Source organism: Gasterosteus aculeatus, chromosome 7 (genome assembly GCF_964276395.1).
Source record: "Gasterosteus aculeatus chromosome 7, fGasAcu3.hap1.1, whole genome shotgun sequence".
Taxonomy (NCBI): Eukaryota; Metazoa; Chordata; class Actinopteri; order Perciformes; family Gasterosteidae; genus Gasterosteus; species Gasterosteus aculeatus.
This window is the reverse complement of record NC_135694.1, coordinates 1,249,378-1,270,181: the sequence shown is the minus strand read 5'-3', so window position 1 is coordinate 1,270,181 and position 20,804 is coordinate 1,249,378. Positions and strand designations below refer to the sequence as shown.

At 50.3% G+C, this 20,804-nt stretch overlaps 1 protein-coding gene across 1 annotated transcript in view; it reads right to left on the bottom strand.

Annotated features, from left to right (window-relative positions):
- Nucleotides 1-20,804, bottom strand: part of trpc5a (transient receptor potential cation channel, subfamily C, member 5a) — a 39,649-nt gene that overhangs the window by 6,990 nt on the left and 11,855 nt on the right. The window contains exons 2-13 of the mRNA XM_078106085.1: nucleotides 17,051-17,092; nucleotides 16,725-16,827; nucleotides 16,405-16,655; nucleotides 13,351-13,467; nucleotides 13,205-13,267; nucleotides 12,992-13,129; nucleotides 12,706-12,912; nucleotides 3,892-4,029; nucleotides 2,853-3,051; nucleotides 2,587-2,726; nucleotides 2,002-2,202; nucleotides 1,257-1,378 (exon numbers count right to left, since the gene is read on the bottom strand). Coding sequence (XP_077962211.1) covers nucleotides 1,257-1,378; nucleotides 2,002-2,202; nucleotides 2,587-2,726; nucleotides 2,853-3,051; nucleotides 3,892-4,029; nucleotides 12,706-12,912; nucleotides 12,992-13,129; nucleotides 13,205-13,267; nucleotides 13,351-13,467; nucleotides 16,405-16,655; nucleotides 16,725-16,827; nucleotides 17,051-17,083 — 1,712 coding nt within the window. The 5' untranslated portion in view covers nucleotides 17,084-17,092. The remainder of the gene's footprint in view (nucleotides 1-1,256; nucleotides 1,379-2,001; nucleotides 2,203-2,586; nucleotides 2,727-2,852; nucleotides 3,052-3,891; nucleotides 4,030-12,705; nucleotides 12,913-12,991; nucleotides 13,130-13,204; nucleotides 13,268-13,350; nucleotides 13,468-16,404; nucleotides 16,656-16,724; nucleotides 16,828-17,050; nucleotides 17,093-20,804) is intronic.

Here is a 20,804-nt window from a genome sequence, read left to right as displayed (position 1 = left end):
TACATCTCTGTATCTCTTTTGTCATTTTGTATCTCTTTGTATCTTTTTTGTCATTTTGTATCTCTTTGTATCTCTTTTATCATTTTGCATCTCTTTGTATCTCTTTTATCATCTTGTATCTCTTCGTATCTCTTTTATCATTTTGTATCTCTTTGTACTCACTTTATACTGCTGTGTGAGCATTAGCATCTCTTCCTGATTGATACCTGTTGCAGGTGCATTTCTCTTTGAATGACACATGCAAGGCCTGTTAGACAGTAAGTAGACAGAGGTGTGTGTCTGTGTGCGCGAGGTGTAACACCTTCGTGGTTATGTGTGTGAAGCACATCTGAGCGTAAACACGAAGCCGTCTGAGCGGCGATGATTGCGTGTGGAGTGCAAAGAGGAAGTCGTACACTCATGGGTGCTGACGCGGGGCGCTTCGTCTCGGGCGTTGCCGTGGCAATGCGCTCGCTCGTGCGGCTTCATCTTAATGGCAGTAATGAAGTGGTGAAGCTTCATATTGATATCTATGAGTTAATGGTTTTACTTTAATATCAATCAAATCAAACAAGATTGGGCTTCATTTGCATAGTTGAAAGCAGCAGAAAGTAATCGCCTTAATGTAAGTGATGAAAGGGTTTTAGTTACATTTGTGAGACTATGTTGGCAGGATTATAATAACGTCTTCAGTTTTCTCTGTCTCTTTCCTCGTCTAAAGGGTAGCGTCAGGTTTTTCTCAGAAATCTAAACCTTCTAAATCTAAACCTTCCACCTATTGATCGCTACACAGATGACCCTCTGTTTACCCAGAACAACACACCGGTAAGCTTTCAATAAAGGTGTAAAACACACAGTTAAAAGTTTAAAGTGTGAACTGCTCTCCTCTTTTTCCCGAGCGCTTCACCCTTTAGTATAATATCCTGGAATCAATGTGGGATCAATACGGCGATTAGCTAAAGCAAACCACCCGCCTCATTAATATTCAGCCCTCAGTGTGCCTGCATCAGCAAAGACACACTATCTGTGTGTGTGTGTGTGCGCGCGCTGACACAAGGCTTCAACATGAGCTAGGTCTTAGCTAAATGCTCATAATGAAAACATGCTAACGTCTAGCTGGTGTAATGTTTAGTATGTTAGCATCGCGCCATCGTATATACTGCAATAATGCAAATGTTCAGCCGATGACATCATCCTGAAACACGAACGTTTGCATGGGACACACACACACACACACACACACACACACACACACACACACATGGCGTGGGACTCACGTGGAGAAGGCGTTGTTCTGCCTCTCGCAGCGGATGCCCTTGCAGTTGTTGGGTTCCTCCGAGGCTTTGGTCTCGTAGTAGAAGTACAGCTGGTTCAGACCGTTGGCGAACGCCAGCAGGACCTGAACAGGAGACACGTTAGAGGGTTGAGATCTCCAGCTGAGGAACCACACCTTCTCTTCTAGTTTGAGATGATCTCACGTTCCACCTCTGGGATCGACCCTCCGTCCTTCAAACACGGAGGCCCGTCGGGGGTTCTGTGGGGCAACGCGGAGGCGCTGCGTTCTCACGGGGGGCCGTGTTGCGTTCTGAGGGTTCCCCTGAGAAGGAGTTATGGAGCTCTGGGGGAGACGAAAGAGGCCCGCGGCGTCCTTCTCCCATCCATGAAGGACGCTCTCGCCCCCCTCGGCATCAAGGAACATGCAGCATGTCCAGGGTTCTTACTCTTATGCGTGTGGCGTTAAACCGCAGCTAGCACCGCTTGGTAGCATCGCTAAGTAGCATAGCTAAGTAGCGTCAGAGTTGAGTTGAAGTTCGACTTAAGCTAAAGCCAAATACTTTAACTTAATTATAGAAGGCAATGCCGAACGCGTGATATATGAAATCTGTTTTTAAGTTCAATAAGTATAATTATTTTATATCATTCACTCTGTTTCTTAGTAACTATCCATCTGAGTTTTCTTTTTTTCAGATCTGATGTCATCTATAGAGTTCCAGCAGTGTTAAAGTCCCAATGATCTCTCACCAGGCAGTAGATGAAGAGGAACTTGAGGATGTCCAGCAGCATCCGGCCCAGAGAGATCTGCAGGGGCCCGAGGTGGGAGTTGGCGGTGAAGAGGGAGATGAGTCTGAGCGAGCTGAAGATGTTGGCGATGGCGAAGAGGGCCTCGGCGATCAGCGTGGGATGCCACATCTCCCACTCCTCCCGGGGGCGAGAGGAGTTGTACTGTCAGGGAGAGAGGAAGAGGAGGCGGTTTTACAGCGGGACACGCCCCCTGACTTCATGAAATGTCTGACAGCGATAAAACTGGTCAGAGTGTGTGTTACGGAATGTAACGCTAAAGGGGTGTGTGTGTGCGGGTGTGTGTGTGTGTGTGTGTGTGTGTGTGCGGGTGGATCTGAGTAGGAGGGCCAACCGCCGTGACTCACAGCTGCTGCAGATGGCGGGCCGTCTGGTGTGTATATATGTATATATATATATATATATATATATATATATATGTATGTATGTGCAGAGTATCGTCAAAGATAAAAGCTGTGCTGCAGACAGTGAGAAAAACGATGGCCTTAATTATTGGTCCCCTCTTGGAGGTCAAAGGTCGGTCTCCACCTTGACAAAGGCCACTATCTTCAGCGATATGGTGGCCAGGTAGAGCGAGTTCATGGCGAAGTCCATCAGGTTCCACCAGTCGTGGATGTACTCGGTGAAGCCTCCGTCCCACATCTCCTTGATCTCTGCCCAGATGAACCCTGAGAACACACACGTGCACACGCACGCACACACACACACACGCACACAGTGTGTTGATGTGAAGCAATGGAGGTGAAAGAAAAACATGGGAAGGTTTCTTTTTTTCTTCGACGTTGCACACGTACCCAGCACCCACGGGAGGATCATCCACTCCACCAGCGTGGGGGGGGGTCCCTGCATGTGCAGGTTGGTGCGCGCGATGTGCTGCGAGGCCAGCAGCAGCAGGAAGAGGAAGGTCAGGTAGGACGCCGTGTGGCAGATGAACTTGATGAAGGGCTTCTTGATGAAGCGGCCCAGGGCGCTCTTAGGCGCCAGCAGGTAGATCTGAGGGGGGGGTAGGGGCATTTGACGTTAGAAACCAATCACTTTGAGTCAATAGTCTGATGATTTATATCTCACATTAAGAATTAAAGTGTTCTCCTGAGTCGGCTCTGTTTGGGTTTTTCTGTTAGAAAGTTTATTCTGAATTAAACTCATAGCGAATTAAGTTACAACCAATGAAGTTTGGTCGAGTTTTATAAGATTATTTATTTCATATTAAAATCCTCCTGCCGAGTCAGTATCAGGGGCTTTTTATTGCAGGTTAAGTTGACTGAAATGCCTCCTTCCTCCTGCCTCCTTCCTCCTTCCTCCTGTCTCCTTCCCCTTTTTAAACACAATGACACCAGCGTTGGTTTTTAGGTCAAGTGTTGTTGTCACGCTGATGTCGCCTAGCAACAGCTCCTGCAGCCAATAAACACAGAGTTTGCTTTAATTGCTGTCCGGCGACATTTTTACTCAGAGGACAGAAACGTTGGTTCAGCTTGTCTCCTTCCTCCTTCCCTAAGTCGTTCTCTTCATGTCCACTTCTGCCCTTCACTCTAAACTCATCCACATCCGTTATCTTATTGTCATTTATCTTCTCTCTGACCTTCTGTCCCGGTTCTCGTTTTCCTTTTTCTTCCTCACTCCTTCTCTCTTTCCTTCCCCCCTCAACTCCTTTCCTTGCCTCACTTCCTCAACCCCTACCTTCCTCGCACAGTTCCTCCCTCACGCAAGTCCCGAAGTCCTCTCCTCACCTTGTTTCTGCTCCTCGTTCCGTTTGTCTAGTTCGTTTACCTTTACTTTGCCCGCCCCCCCCCCCCCACCTCCCCCCCTCTTCTCCCCCCCTCCCTCCCTCCTCACCAGTGAGAAGAAAGGAAACAGGAGTCCGATGATGAAGCAGGTGACCAGTTTGACGGCCCAGTGTCGCCTCCTCCAGCCCGGGAAGCCGTCGTACCACAGCGTGGCCAGGAGCTGCTGGCAGTTAGGCTGAGCCACGAACTGGGGGGGAGACAGGGAGGAGGGGGGGGGAGACAGGGAGGAGGGGGGGAGACAGGGAGGAGGTTAAAGACAAGTGACCATGGCACTCTAGAGAGCGATGAGCTTGGTGTTCACTTCCTGCCTCGTGTCACTCAGCAGCTTCTGCAGAGGACAAATCCTGTCTTTCATATAAAACCAGAGGGACCACAGCTCCTCCCCTTCCGTCCCCTCAGAGTCCGATCCGTCCCCTCCCCGTTATGTCCCTCAGCTCGTCCGGCCCTGGACTCCAGGAGGCGATATAAAGAATAGCCGGTTAAATAAACAAACAGATAAAGATGCGGCTTCTCGATATATTTATTTGCTCGTCCACCTTCACGCGAGGACACGGAGACATTTGGCCGAGAGCTGAAAGAGACGAGCTGCCAGAAGCTTTGGGCTCAGCACCTGAAGCTGTCAATCTCCTCTGGAACGGGAACATTTCGACACTTGTTCCTTACATGAGTGGGCCGCTTTCACAAATAAATAACTGGCGGCGGCGTATTTTCATGTGGACAGGAGACGGCAGACGGCTCAGCTCTCTGGTTTCCTCCTCATCATCGCCGTGACGAAGATGCTCTTCCCACAAAGTCCAGCGGCTCGTTCCGGCTCCTCACACAACAACTTAAAACTTAAACGAAATGAACAATAATAAAATATGAGATGCTTCCACGTGGGGACGGCCGCGGCTATTTGGGTCTTCCTGCTGTCGCCATGACGACCTGGACAACACACTCAAACTAACGCGCATGTTTTTAATGTGCAGCCACGATGCAGAAATCTCCTTCTGGGTTTTTTTTTGAATCCTCAAACTCATCACGCGCTTCACGGCCGCAGCGTTCGTGTACCCGAGCCCAGGAGACGTCCAACGTGGGGACAGGTGAGGACTCGCTGTCCTCCAGGGAGGACGATACACACCCAACGCAGAACACGTGTGTGGGATGATTGTAAACACGGCCTGCGCACGCACGCACACACACACACACACACACAGCCGCGTCACAGTGGTTCAACCTGTTATCAGGATGAGAGGATTTTAATTATGCAGATGACGTGATTGAAGCAGAGAGACAAAGTGGGAGAAGTCAAATCAAGGTGGCCGCCTCTTTCTCCTCCTCCATCTCCTCCTCCCAATACCTAATAATCCTCTTTCTACACAATGTGTTTCATTTTTATTTATTGTTCTTCTCTAAAATCCTCTTCCTCCTCCTCCTCCTCATCTTCTCCTCCCAGCTTCACCTCCCCTCTTCCTTCATCCTTCATAGCCCTTTCCTCTCCTCCTTCCTCTCCCTCCATCCATCTCTCAGCTCCAGTTTGGTTTTCCTGTTGCTATGGCAGCAGTATGCTAATGAGTCGGCTCCTTCCTCTCCTCCCGCTCTGGCTCCTCGTCGGAGTTTGGTGAGGACGGAGGAGACGCTCCTCGACCAATCGGAAGGCCGGTGTGGACGGGACGGTGCGAGACTCCCTCGGTGGGACACGAATGGACTTCTTCTGAAAGTGAGCGTCTCCTGAACGTTTGACGGATCTACGTGATCAGTAAATCAAATTAGACCTTCAGTTTGTCTCCACGGGGACGAGGTCAGAGGTCATGGTCACCCAGGAGGTCATTTGGGGGAATGTACTCTGTTATGAAATTGGTAAACCAGACAGTCAACATTAAAAGAGCTGGCGGGAGAGAAGTGTTGCTTAATAAATCTGTTGGCACAGACATGGAAATTACTGAGTGGGATTAAAAAAACAAAGAGTTCAGATGACTCGTGTTGCAGCGAGATGAAAATGGTTTTATGTTAGTCGGGGCTCTAAAATGCCGACATAACAATTCGTAATGGATTTGCTACGGGTAAGCTAATCTTTAGCCCCATGCAGCATCTTTAGCCCCATGCAGCATCTTTAGCCCCATGCAGCATCTTTAGCCCCATGCAGCATCTTTGGCCCCATGCAGCATCTTTAGCCCCATGCAGCATCTTTGGCCCCATGCAGCATCTTTAGCCCCATGCAGCATCTTTAGCCCCATGCAGCATCTTTGGCCCCATGCAGCATCTTTAGCCCCATGCAGCATCTTTGGCCCCATGCAGCATCTTTGGCCCCATGCAGCATCTTTAGCACCACGCAGTATCTTTGGCCCCATGCAGCATCTTTAGCCCCATGCAGCATCTTTAGCCCCATGCAGCATCTTTGGCCCCATGCAGCATCTTTAGCCCCATGCAGTATCTTTGGCCCCATGCAGCATCTTTAGCCCCATGCAGCATCTTTAGCACCACGCAGTATCTTTGGCCCCATGCAGCATCTTTGGCCCCATGCAGCATCTTTAGCCCCATGCAGCATCTTTAGCCCCACGCAGCATATTTAGCCCCATGCAGCATCTTTGGCCCCATGCAGCATCTTTAGCACCACACAGTATCTTTAGCCCCATGCAGCATCTTCAACCCTGCACAGGATCTTTGACTTTATCCCCTGCGCAGGGTTGTGAACGTCACGGCTCCCAGAGCTGTATCAAGTCCTAAGAGGATCATGTCTGAGGCACACAGGATGCGTTGGGTCTCACATGATCAGGTCACTTCGCTGTGCTTCTGACGTTCAACAAGCTTCCTTCCACTTAACTTCATTTCTGGGCCACTAAACTGAGAAATATGCTAACGGCTTGATTTGATTTCTCTGCACACCGATGCGATCTAAACAAAGCGACACGCTGCTCTTCTCTTAATCCTCAGGCTCATTCGCATGAATTCTTTCCTCCTCCAACTTCACTGATTCATTCCTGAAAAACACTAAATCCATCAAGTGGACAAAAAACGAGGTACAACTGGCCTGAACCGTCGAACATGTATCAAGAGGTTTGAATAGTTATCAGTAACAAGCTGCCGTGACCGGGACGATGTGTGTGTGTGTGTGTGTGTGTCTGTCTGTTTGTGTGTGTCTGTGTGAAGCTTCTCTTAATTGACGACATGTGTTGATGGATTAATTAAAGCAATAATTAATTTGAGTGCAGTGAATAAAACATTGATGGTCAATATATCATCAGTTACTGCTGCGGATTATTGTACACACACGCACTCGCACACACACAAACACACACATTCGAGCAGACATTTGTCAGCACACAAACACACATCCATTTATTATTGAGGCTACTGTTAATGTATAATTCAGCAGGTCTGTAGGTATCACAGGCCCAAGGACAAAAAAAGATATTTCAATTATTCAGACACACACACACACACACACACACACACACACAATCGCACGCGCACATGAATGTTTCAGGGGTTTTATTGTGTGTTAAATGGTGAAAACGAGTGGAGGACTTTTGCTAAACGTCCACTTAAATCCGCACATCGACGAGGGAGGACCGGTGTAATACACTTATATATATAATAGGTAATAATGAAAATGATTAATAATGATAAATGTTTTAGAGAAGGCAGAAGTATCTTTAGAATTAAGTACTATTTCTGTGCCGGTTTCCTCCCCTCCACCTCTGCTCCACCTGCCATGCCCGTCTACCTCTCCTCCATCACCACGGGTGTCCTTCTCTGGTGTCATATATTTACGTCCTTCTTCATCTATAAAATGCATTTAACCTTCAATTCCTCGTGAGAAACACTTTGAGTTCTTGGCTCAACGTCTCTGGTGTTCAGTTCGTCTATCGGGCTCCGGTCCTTCCTGTGTGATGTAGAAATCATCCAGCAGACTCCTGTAACTTGTCCGAGTTGCGTAATCGGTCTTAAATTTAATCAGAGAGAGCCGTGACCGGGTGACACATCAAATTAATTACATTATCTGTGTGAAAAATGTCCCGAGTGAAAAGGATTTTGCAGATGGAGGCACCCGGTGGGGCTGCGGGGGGGCGTTCGGCTCGCCCGGTGGTGGAAAACCGCAGCATCTCCACAAGACGGACTTAAAGGCGGGAGCTACGGGTTAGCTCGCGGCTAACGCTCTGATCTGCTGATGTCAGCAGGAAGCTTTCTGCTGGAGATGATTAGATCTACATGCTCTACTTCGTCCTCGCAAGCGTGCACGGGCTTTATTATTCCTGCACAGGAGACCCGTGCATGCAACGGGGGAGGACATGGAGAATGCTCCTCAACAAGTAAATAGAGCGCTGTCGAGTGTCGACAACACACTGCCGCTCGATTCACACGATCGGTGGAAGAAGATTGTTGTCTGAGAGGAAATGACAACATCTGTAACACAACAGCACGGTGGGTCCAACCGTGAGAAGTGATGTAAAACATCATCGAGGGAGTAAAGGGAATAAAATATGCAAAACCCCTTTGAGCAGCAACTGAAACATGAAGCGGTTGTGATGAAGGTGAAATGTCTCCCCGTCGACTCAAGTGAACAAGGACACTTGTTGTCATGAGTCTTAGACAATCATGCTAGCGGACGCTAGCTGCAGCTTCCTGCTTGGTTAAATAAGAGCTGATGCTAACGGAGGCAGAGGTGTTCATAACTCGATCCGTGTCCTCTGGTGAAGTTATTTTAGCTTTGTGGTCGGATTGATCCACCGCTCATCATATGACATCATGAATATTGTTTTATCCGATCGCACCTCGTTATGTAACCCTCGCTGTATAATAGATGGAGACTCAGCGTCTCCCCCGTCCCCCCCCCCCCCCCTCCTGCTCCTCTGCAGCAGCGTGAAGTGAATAATTTGGGCTGGTTTTTGGAGAGCCGCCAAAAGCTCTCCCTCTTTCTCCGTCGGACGGACGGACGCTCAGCGCGAGGAGGAATCAATTTGTGTGCTTCTCCTTCACTCTGTGGATCAGCCTCCATTGCTTCAACGTCTCCTCACTACCTGAAGCCAAAAAGTCCAGATGCCATTTATTGGAAAGGCAGCTCTCTGAATGTTAAATGAACAACTTACCACACTCCTTCGGTCAGCAGAAACTAATGGACCTCTCAGTAATGAGGAGGAAGGAAACGAGAACGGACTTCAGCCCCAAAATGCTGCGGATCTGGAAGGGATGGATCAGGGATTGGGCCAGGATCGTATCGGGAAAGGCCTAGAGCGACGGGCAGACGGGGGGCGTGAGTAATGAAAATGAGCTGAGGCTTAGGGGGGGGGGGGGGGCAGGAGTGTCTTTGTTAATTCCTCCATCACTCGGCGGTCATCGCTCCTCTATCACCTCTGACCCCTGCTGGTCTCAACGGAGCAGATCGTGACACCTTCAGTGTTTGTGTGTCGGCTTCACTCCCTCACTGATCCGTGGAGACGGGATCCCATTTAAAAGATGGCCTCCATTGTTAAAGGCGTGTGAGGCGCTAAACGCTCTGTGCACATCATCTCAGCATGAATAATGCAGCGCGGTCCAAGCGAGAGGCCGTCGCACGGCGAGCACAACAAGAGCTGGAAGAGGAATTCGGACACAATCCACGTTTAAATCAGGCCTGAAGCGCAAAAAAGAAGCGGCAGCAATAATCCGGATCCACTGCAGCCGACAACCAGAACGCCATCCCATAATAATCTACAATAAACTACCTGCAGAGGCCCCGAATAGGCCTTTGGTAAAGGCAGCAACCTGTCAATCACACCAAGCCCCGCCCTAAAGCACCCCCCCCCCCCCCCATGTGACTATATGGTTTGACTCTGAATGCACCAGATGAACATTTAGCGTTTCCACGGCGACGGAGTCCTCGTTTCTGGCTCCAATTCTCCCGTTACGGTTAAAACGCCGTCGCTCTGCTCACACCTGGAACGAGCGCGCCTCCTCTGCGCCTCCTCTGCGCCTCCTCAATCAATCGGAAGGAGCCAGGAAGCACTGCAGCTGTCGTGAAGTCACCGTCGCTTCCTGCGCATCCGAGGGCCAATCGGAGGGTTTTTGGTTCTGAGCCGGTTGAGATGTGTGTGTGGTGTGTGTGTGTGTGTGTGTGTGTGTGTGTGTGTGAGTCGTAACACAAAGTTATCTCGGCGTTATGTAACTCGTCGTCCTTTAAACCTCGACTCCTCCTCTGTGACTTTAACTGTTCCCTTTGTCAGAATAAAGGCTGGAAGTGGATCAATAGCCGTGACCACGTCCTCAGGGAGAGGAGAGGAGAGAGGAAACAAGAGGAAAAGCTAAACAGAGGAGAGGAAGAGAGAGGAGAAAGGGGGAGGAGAAGGGGGGAGGAGAAAGGGGGGGGGGGGGGGGGCAATTGAAGCAGGGGAATGAAAAGCGAAGAAGAATGAGGGATTAAAAAAGGAGTTATGATAAGGTGACAAGGAAAATTAAGGGAATGAATGAATGAAGACGAGGAGTGAAAAAGAAATTAAAGCAGAGGAAAGAAACTAAGAGAAGAGGAAATGAAGGAGACGAGAGGAGAGGAGAGGAGTTAGGAAGAGGAGGAGAAATAACCGGATATGAAAGGAAAGGAGAGGAAATAAAAAAGGGAGCAATCAGGACTAAATTCAAGGGGAGGAATCAAGTGGACAGGAGGTGTGTTGGATGTACTCAAGGAGAGGAGGAGGAGCAGAATACATTAGAGAACAATAAAGAGGGAGGCGAGAAAGGAGGAAGGAGGAAATAGAGAGACGGCCTAATGGAAAATGACAGGAAATAACGAGGAAACCAAAAAGAGGAGACTGAACAAGAGAGGAAAGTCCAGAGAGGAGGGAGAGAGGGAGAGAGGGAGAGAGGGGGGGAGGGAGGAGGGGGAGGATGAGGAGGGAGAGAGGAAGGAGAAGAGGAAGTGCCGTATTGATCCCTGAGTGACACAACCAAGTATATCGGAGATGTAATTTGCATTGATCCCATTGGAGAATGCTGACGAGGAGGCGCACACACACACACACACGCACACACACACACGGACACACACACACACGCACACACATGCACTCACACACACACACACACACACACACACGCACACACACACACGCACACACACACACACACGCACACACATGCACTCACACACACACACACACAAAAAATAGAAAATATTTTCCAATATTTTCTATTAGCAAGGAGCTTAAAAACAAACCGAACGGGTCAACAAGAAAAAGACACAGAGGAGGTGATGGGAGAACGGGGTGAGGAGAGAGGAGGTGATGAGAGAACGGGGTGAGGAGAGAGGAGGTGATGGGAGAACGGGGTGAGGAGAGAGGAGGTGATGGGAGAACGGGGTGAGGAGAGAGGAGGTGATGAGAGAAGAGGGTGAGGAGAGAGGAGGTGATGGGAGAACGGGGTGAGGAGAGAGGAGGTGATGAGAGAAGAGGGTGAGGAGAGAGGAGGTGATGAGAGAAGAGGGTGAGGAGAGAGGAGGTGATGAGAGAACGGGGTGAGGAGAGAGGAGGTGATGAGAGAAGAGGGTGAGGAGAGAGGAGGTGATGAGAGAAGAGGGTGAGGAGAGAGGAGGTGATGAGAGAACGGGGTGAGGAGAGAGGAGGTGATGGGAGAACGGGGTGAGGAGAGAGGAGGTGATGAGAGAAGAGGGTGAGGAGAGAGGAGGTGATGGGAGAACGGGGTACGGAGAGAGGAGGTGATGGGAGAACGGGGTACGGAGAGAGGAGGTGATGGGAGAACGGGGTGAGGAGGGAGGAGGTGATGAGAGAAGAGGGTGAGGAGAGAGGAGGTGATGAGAGAGGAGGTGATGAGAGAAGAGGGTGAGGGGAGAGGAGGTGATGGGAGAACGGGGTGAGGAGAGACGAGGGGGCATGGGATGGAGGAGGGGGTGAGTGAGGGAGGGAGGGGGGCAGCGGAGGTAAAGGATGTGACAGTAAGGGAGAGAGAGAGAGTGGAGAAGGTGGAGAGCTTACATAAGCTTCTCATAAACACAAGACACACACACACACACGCACACACACACACACACATACACACACACACACACATACACACACACACACGCACACATACACACACACACACACGCACACACACACACACACACACACACTCTCTCCGCATCGAACCCCCCTGGTCTACATCTGAGAAAATGTCTGGAGAAATCTGCAGGGTGCTTCGAGAAAAAAATAATACTTTTACCCTCAGAGCGACAGCCTATTACACCTCCCAGAGAGGTGAGGAGGGGTGGAGGAGATGTGGAGGAGATGTGAGAAGAGGAGAGGTGGAGGAGATGTGAGGAGAGGTGGAGGAGATGTGAGAAGAGGAGAGGTGGAGGATATGTGAGGAGAGGTGGAGGAGATGTGAGAAGAGGAGAGGTGGAGATGTGAGGAGAGGTGGAGGATAGGTGGAGGAGATGTGAGGAGAGGTGGAGGATAGGTGGAGGAGATGTGAGGAGAGGTGGAGGAGATGTGAGGAGAGGTGGAGGATAGGTGGAGGAGATGTGAGGAGAGGTGGAGGAGATGTGAGGAGATGGGAGGAGAGGTGGAGGAGATGTGAGGAGAGGTGGAGGAGATGTGAGGAGATGGGAGGAGAGGTGGAGGAGATGTGAGGAGAGGTGGAGGAGATGTGAGGAGAGGTGGAGGAGAGGTGGAGGAGATGTGAGGAGAGGTGGAGGAGAGGTGGAGGAGAGGTGGAGGAGAGGTGGAGGAGATGTGAGGAGAGGTGGATGAGAGGTGAGGAGAGGTGGAGGAGATGTGAGGAGTCATTTTCCACTGAATAAAACCATCCGTTGAGTTTCTCCTGGTATTCCACATGTACATAAGTCATGTGACCTCGGTGGACACACTGCACCTCCAGCAGGCCTCCTCTGACGGCTCCTCGGGGTCCTCACCTCTTTCTGGTGGTACTTGATGGCCAGTTTGAGCTTGGCCAGGTCGTGGCACTGCCTCGGGTCCAGCTCCTCGCTCTGGTCGTTGTCTCTGTGGTTCAGGATGGTCTCCAGCTCCCTGGAGCTCCTGGCCTGGTCCAGAAGGTCCTTGGCGAAGCGTTTGCACTGCTGGGACAGCTCCTCGTACTCCTGCCGGAACTCGTTCTCCACCTGAGAGGACGCAGGAGGTTCCTCCTGAAGGCCTCCGGTGCAACACAAGAGACTGACCGGTTCTACTTCCCGTCCTCACCTTGCTGAGCTCCTTGAGCTCCCAGCCCAGCCTGAAGGCCGTGAGGATGGGGTCCTCGCTGGACAGCGCGATGAGCGAGGGCGAGGCCAGCGCCTTGTAGATGTTGAGTCGAGACCTCGAGTGCCGAAGACTGTCCACCTGCGGACGGAGACAGTCAGAGCGTGGAGGCCCTGAGCGGAGGCGGGGGATCTCCTCGGTGGAGTCGTCACTCACCTCTGAGCTGGACACGCACTCCACACAGTCGCATCGTATCTGGTGTGGTCGGGGAATGGTGACCTAATCACAACAACAACAACAACAGGGTTACACACAAACATCTCAGCTGGCGTGCCCATGAGTCCACTGGAGAGGAAAGTCACCTTCCGCTGGACGAGCAGCTTGATGATCTCGTAGTTGTTGGTGTGAGCAGCGAGCATGATGGGAGTTATGTCCGGGGTGAACTCTGAGAACTGACTGTCCATCATCAGCGAGGGGACCTGAAGACACGAAAGTGCTGTTGTCATAAATGTACTGTGTCATGTGACAAACCCGCCGCGACCTCATCAGATGATGGGAGGAGAACAAAGACAAACTCAAAGGAACTCTTATTTTGAAAATGTCACAAAACGGTGACGGACCAATCAGCCCCCTGGAGACGCCTGCTGGTTCGGAAACGAGGGAACATCTGGGGGCCGTAAAGGACTATTGGGAGACATCTGGATCTGTGTCCATTCATTGAAAGGAGTAGTTGTACCTTACGGGAGACAACTTCTAACACACCTACGAACAGGTAGCCTAAAAGGACAACGCGTGCAGCCGCATCCCGGAGTCTCCGCTGGTTGCCGGGCAACCGGACCATGACGACGAGGCGTGCAGGGAATCCTGGGAGAGTTCGGTAGGAGGAGACGATGACTGTTGTGTCGAATATTAAACAACGATAATTATTCCTCCAATGAGCATTCAGATGCTAAACGTAACGCGGCTCAGTGTTTACAAGATGCCTTTGAGGTCAGTAGTTTATTTAAGTCGTGGTTGACGCCGATGTTTACACAAATAAAAGCTTTACATGTGTGAATGTTTAATACGCACATTAAAGTAGAAATAAAGAAACACACACTTGAGGAGGAACATGTGGCCTCTTTCATCTCACAGAGAAGCTTCTCTCTGTCCCTCCTCTGTCCTTGTCTCCTTCTCTCCTTCTCCTCGGCTCCTTCTCTCCTTCCTTAAAACCTCTCTCCTTCTCCTCGGCTCCTTCTCTCCTTCCTTAAAACCTCTCTCCTCTCCTCAGCTCCTTCTCTCCTTCCTTTACACCTCTCTCCTTCTCCTCGGCTCCTTCTCTCCTTCCTTAAAACCTCTCTCCTCTCCTCGGCTCCTTCTCTCCTTCCTTTACACCTCTCTCCTTCTCCTCGGCTCCTTCTCTCCTTCCTTAAAACCTCTCTCCTCTCCTCGGCTCCTTCTCTCCTTCCTTTACACCTCTCTCTCTCTTCTCCTCGGCTCCTTCTCTCCTTCCTTAAAACCTCTCTCCTTCTCCTCGGTTCCTTCTCTCCTTCCTTTACACCTCTCTCTCCTTCTCCTCGGCTCCTTCTCTCCTTCCTTTACCCCTCTCTCCTTCTCTCCTTCCTTTACCCCCCTCTCTCTCCTTCTCCTTGGCTCCTTCTCTCCTTCCTTTACCCCTCTCTCTCCTTCTCCTCGGCTCCTTCTCTCCCTCCTTTACCCCCCTCTCTCTCCTTCTCTCCTTCCTTAAAACCTCTCTCTCTTTCTCCTCGGCTCCTTCTCTCCTTCCTTTACACCTCTCTCTCCTTCTCCTCAGCTCCTTCTCTCCTCCCTTTACACCTCTCTCCTTCTCCTCGGCTCCTTCTCTCCTTCTTTTACACCTCTCTCTCCTTCTCCTCGGCTCCTTCTCTCCTTCCTTTACCCCCCTCTCTCTCCTTCTCTCCTTCCTTTACCCCCCTCTCTCTCCTTCTCCTTGGCTCCTTCTCTCCTTCCTTTACACCTCTCTCTCCTTCTCCTCAGTTCCTTCTCTCCCTCCTTTACCCCTCTCTCCTTCTCCTCGGCTCCTTCTCTCCTTCCTTTACCCCCCTCTCTCTCCTTCTCTCCTTCCTTTACCCCCCTCTCTCTCCTTCTCCTTGGCTCCTTCTCTCCTTCCTTTACACCTCTCTCTCCTTCTCCTCAGCTCCTTCTCTCCCTCCTTTACCCCTCTCTCCTTCTCCTCGGCTCCTTCTCTCCTTCCTTTACACCTCTCTCTCCTTCTCCTCGGCTCCTTCTCTCCTTCCTTTACCCCTCTCTCCTTCTCTCCTTCCTTTGCCCCCCTCTCTCTCCTTCTCCTCGTCTGACCTCCTATCTTAGTTTTTTCTCCTTTATTTTAGATTTTGGGGTGTGAGGATCCACAGGATTAAACATAAGGAGAGAAAGCGTTTCCTCTTTCCCATCGCTGTCTCCTCCTTTCCTTCTTCCTCTCCTCTCCCTCCACCTCCCCTCCCTACTTTCATTCAGCTTCACTCTCTTCTTGTACTCCCTCCATCCTTCATGCAGCTCTCCCTCCCTTCTGACTCTAGTAGCCTACGCTACTCCTTCCTTCCTCGCTTCCTTCCTTCCTTCCTTCCTCAGCCCTCCCGCTCTAGAGTGCTCCGGTGAGATGAAGAGGGAGGTGTTGGTTATCGGGTGGAGGAGGACTGTGACGTGAGAGGGTGAAGGAGAGAGGGAGTCAGACGCACACACACACGCACACACACACCCTATAAAAACACCCAATTGTGAACGCAGTGGATTCGTGTCACGTGACCACAAATCAGAGAAGCTTTGACTTGGAGGAATGGAGACATGAACATGAAGACACATATTAACACATCACGTTATTACGGACACTTTTAGCCGAGTTGTGTTTGGAAATCAGTCGAGGAATGTCGACTCCATTAACACTCACGTCATCTTTAACCATCTATACATTTAAATGTCCACATCTAACAAGTCCTAAATGCTAATGATGTCATTCAGCAGATGTGGAACAAGATAAAAATGACAGCCTCACTAATTAACATGAACAACTGTTGGCGTATCTGAGTGGAGACAATGTCCACTTATTAATTAGATATGAAGGACTGCGTGTCGTATTCCTTCTATTGGCGACGTTTTAAATGAGCAGATATTCTTCCCAATGATTCGCCACGTAACGTGTAGCTGCAGCGTAAATAAGAACCATGAACAAAATATGCAGCAGAGAGAAATAATCGCCGAAAGGAGAAAAGTAAAAAACAAACAGTTTGTTCCCGTCCTCGTCCAAAAAAAAAGAACTTCCCACAATCCTCTGCTTTCAGCCAAGGGCTGGTTGTCACGGCGACGCACAACCTCGCAGCATCAGACGGTCCAGGAATGAAACGCAGGAGAAGATCCCCCCCCCACCTCTTCTCTCCCCCGTCTCCCTCTCTCCCCCCTACCTGTTTCTCGCCGCTGGGCCTGCGGTGCGACAGCAGCAGCTCCACGGCGCCCACCACCTCCTTGCGGATGGCGTAGAGCAGGGCGTCGCCCGTGTGGATGCCGTGGTCCAGCAGCAGCTCCATGATCTCCAGGTTCTCGTTCTCGATGGCGATGAGCAGCGCGCTGCGGCCCAGCGGGTCCAGGCAGTTCACGTCCATGTTGTAGTAGACCTCGGCCTCGCGGAGGGCGTGTTTGACCCCCGCATAGTCACCTGGGGGGGGGCAGTAAGACATCGGTGTTAACATCCCCTCGGCGGCCCGTGGAGGGGCGCCGTTTGTACCTTTCTCCACAGCGGTGAGGTACGCCCGCTCCTCCGCTGACAGCTCCACCTCCGCCCGCACGATCTGCAGCGGGATGCGGTCGCGGTACGGCGAGTACGTCGCCTACGGAAACCCACGAGGAATAAACAGAGCAAAGAGGAGAGAGTCAGCAGCGTGGCGTCCCGGAGCCACGGGGGCGGAAACTAAATGTTTGAACACAAACTGTTTGTTTGAGGGTTTAATCAGGCTGATGTTTGTTCGTCACATTAAACCCTCGACACATTGAGGATGTTCCTGCTGTGACGGACATTTTACTTTGTGGGTGTGTGTTTTCCCATCGACTCACCTTCTTGTAGTACAACTGCGTCATGGGATTCATCGGGCCGGTCTGCAACAAAGACGGGAAGAAGTGAGTCGCTGAGCACCGTTGAGGACTTACAATGGAGGTGAAATGTAAAACCGACCCCACGGCAGCGCTGTTACACCAGCGCGCTTATCTCGCAGACTCGCTAATCTCCGCAACCCGTCGGTTTCGGTGCCCGACAGCGGAAGCCGCGTCGCGCAGTTTGTCCGGATGGTTTCTGCCGCGCAGAACAAACAAAGTCCAGCTGGAAGGAATCACAGCAAAGACGCCGGCAAACACGGGGGGGCTCCGCTCGCCAAAACGCTTCCGGACAACTTGACAAAGGCCTTAAACACGCCGGAGCCAGTGATGGATCAGCGCCTCCACGTGCTTTTAACACGGCAAGCAGCACGCAGAGCATCATCAGCCTCACCCCGCCGTCTTTATTCACTCATGGAATCCACGGGAAGCGGAGGACCTCCACAAGCTGCTCCTGTTGCTTTCTTTGTTCTCGGTTTGCGTCACGAATTCGCCCCACATTTGTGTTTCATAACACGCGTGTCGCTGAGAGAGAGAGCGAGCTACTGCCGCTGCTGGTTTGAATGCTTAAGAAACACTCGGGGAAGTTCCCCCGACAGACCCCTCTGCTGCCTCTCGCTGCCACTGATCAACCTTCACTCGTTGGGGCAAATAAACTGGGCTCATTTGCGGGACGCGGCCGAGGGGCAGATCCTGCTGCTGCTGATGGAGCTGATGAGAGCGCTGAGTCACCGGCTCGCACTCCACCGCCGCTGGTATTTAAAAGCAACGCAGTCAGCAACTCCCAACCACCAAAGCACCGAAAAGGCCACGAACGCACTGCGGCGAGTCCCCCGGGGGCCGGCTGGGGGGGAAGAAGAAGAAGAAGAAGAAGAAGGTGGCAGGCAGAGAAAAGGAGCTGCTGATCACATCCCAACCGGCAGCAGATCCCCCAAAAGCTGCGTGAACGCTTGAGACGCTTCCGTTTGCTGCCGAGGAGGATTCATCTTCAGAAGAAGAGGAGGCGCGACCTCAGCATCCTGTACGCGTCCGACCTTCTCGTAATCAGCCGCAGTTTGCCGTTTCAATTTAGCCCTGTTCGCTCGCGGTGAATGAATTGACATCCAGGGTGACCTTCAGGGGCGAGGAGCAGCGGGGGGGACTGGAAATTCCTTTAATTGATTAAACTATTTCACCCAAGAAGGCAGAGTTTATTTATTGATTGGATGGTTTTATCAGATCATGGTGCTGTTTGATTGCACATCGTGTGGTTAAATGTGCTCTAGACTGACGCCAAAATGACTCCACATGTTCTGGAAGATTTATGAATGGATTTAAAACAAAAAGAGAAAAAAGAGAGTAGAAAGAATAATCTTCACTTCCCGCTGACAAACAAGTTACTTTACTGTCATTTACCGTTGGATGCTTTTAACTAGATGACGACGGCAAACGTGGAAAATAAAGGGATGAATCTGATGAATCCGCGTCGCTCCTTCGCCATCGCAACGAACGCGCTGACTCAGCTCATTTATGTCGGCTTTGTGAAAGGAAAACACTTCCTGCCGATTGGGATCCGCTCACGCCGCCGTCATGGGGAGGACGCGGGTGGATGAATCCTTTAACGCCGGCGCTGCGTCACAGAATAAGCCGCCTCGTTGGGACTCGCTCACCGCAGACAAACAATGGTGGCAGCGAGCAGCCTGCCCCCCCCCCCCCCCCCCCCCACCTTACCCCCCGCCCATTGTCATCCCGTCCATGTCCTTCACAACGACCCCTCAATGTTCCTCCTGCAACACGCGTCCATTAGCAGACATGTGCGTCCTGGTTGTTGTTATAAGTGAAGGAGGGCCGAGGCGCCGTCTCCCCCGTGGATCCACAAAGCGTGGATTTGTGTCCCGACGAAGTGGACGGATTAGAGGGGAAAAAGACAGAGAAGCAAACACGCTGTGAGATGTAAAGTGAGCAAAAAGAGACACAGAATAACGAGAAAATGATGCATGAAGAAACATGATGAAAGCGACACAAGGGGACCAAAAAGAGACAACCGAGACTGTGCCTTTAAACCTGCGGCTCTAATGCTGATGACCTCACATGAAGCCTATTGTTGCTCTGAGTACTGAGTCTGACACAACAACAACAACAACAACAACAGCAGCAGCGGTAACGCAGCAGGTCGTCATCCGTCCACACGCGACACAAACCTCCTCAGTCACTTATTGACTAATATTGTTCCCTGCATGAAGCATCACAGCTCAGATTCTCTGAATCTGTTTATGAACACATGAAACATGAACACATGAACATAAACACATGAACACATGAAACATGAACATATGAAACATAAACACATGAAACATAAACACATGAACACATGAAACATGAACATATGTAACATGAAGAGATGAAACATAAACACATGAACACATGAAACATGAACATATGTAACATGAAACATAAACACATGAACACATGAACATATGAAACATAAACACATGAAACATAAACACATGAAACATGAACATATGTAACATGAAACATGAACACATGAAACAAACACATGAACACATGAAACATGAACACATGAAACATAAACACATGAAAAATGAACACATGAACCATGAACACATGAACATATGAAACATGAACACATGAAACATAAACACATGAAAAATGAACACATGAAACATGAACATATGAACACATGAAACATGAACATATGAACACATGAACATATGACCACATGAACATGTTACATTTAAGCATTAAAGCTCAGTTGCAGCTCAGTCTCTAATGGGAGAAAGTTCTCTCTCTATGTGCCTCCCCTCTCCTCCGTTACTTCATCCATCCATTGCTCCCTCTCTTTAAGCTCCCTCCATCACGCTCTCTGCCCTCCAGCTGTCTCGCTCCATCACTCCTGCCCTCCATCAGCCTCCACCCCCCCACCCCCAAATCTTCTCCTGTTACAGTTCTTAAATATTTCGCTCCACCTCCTTTCATCTGGGTTTTCTTTACCTCCATCCAGATGCACAACATCTGCAGCTATTTGGACAAAAGCAATACGAAAAGTCTCCAATTGACCTTCTGAACACTTCTGATTCTCAGGCATCCCCTACCATCATCTTCATCACCTTCCATTATCTTCCATCATCTTCATCCCCTACCATCATCTTCATCACCTTCCATTTTCTTCATCACCTTCCATTATCTTCCATCATCTTCATCCCCTACCATCATCTTCATCACCTTCCATTTTCTTCATCACCTTCCATTATCTTCCATCATCTTCATCCCCTACCACCGTCTTCATCACCTACCATCATCTTCATCACCTTCCATTATCTTCATCACCTTCCATTATCTTCCATCCCCTACCATTATCTTCATCACCTTCCATTATCTTCCATCATCTTCATCCCCTACCATCATCTTCATCACCTACCATCATCTTCATCCCCTACCATCATCTTCATCACCTTCCATTATCTTCATCACCTTCCATTATCTTCCATCATCTTCATCACCTTCCATCATCTTCATCACCTTCCATTATCTTCATTTGCTGAGTGGAACCATGTTGGCCGGTGATGAGAACCTTTGTTGTGTAACGCTCTAAAGATAGAACCAACAGCGAGGAGAGGAGACCGCTGGCTGAACTGAAAATATCTCAACTCCCGGTGCTACAACCCATCCTGGGGGAGCCCCCCCCCCCCTAATCCCTCCTCTTCCTCTGTTCCTCTTC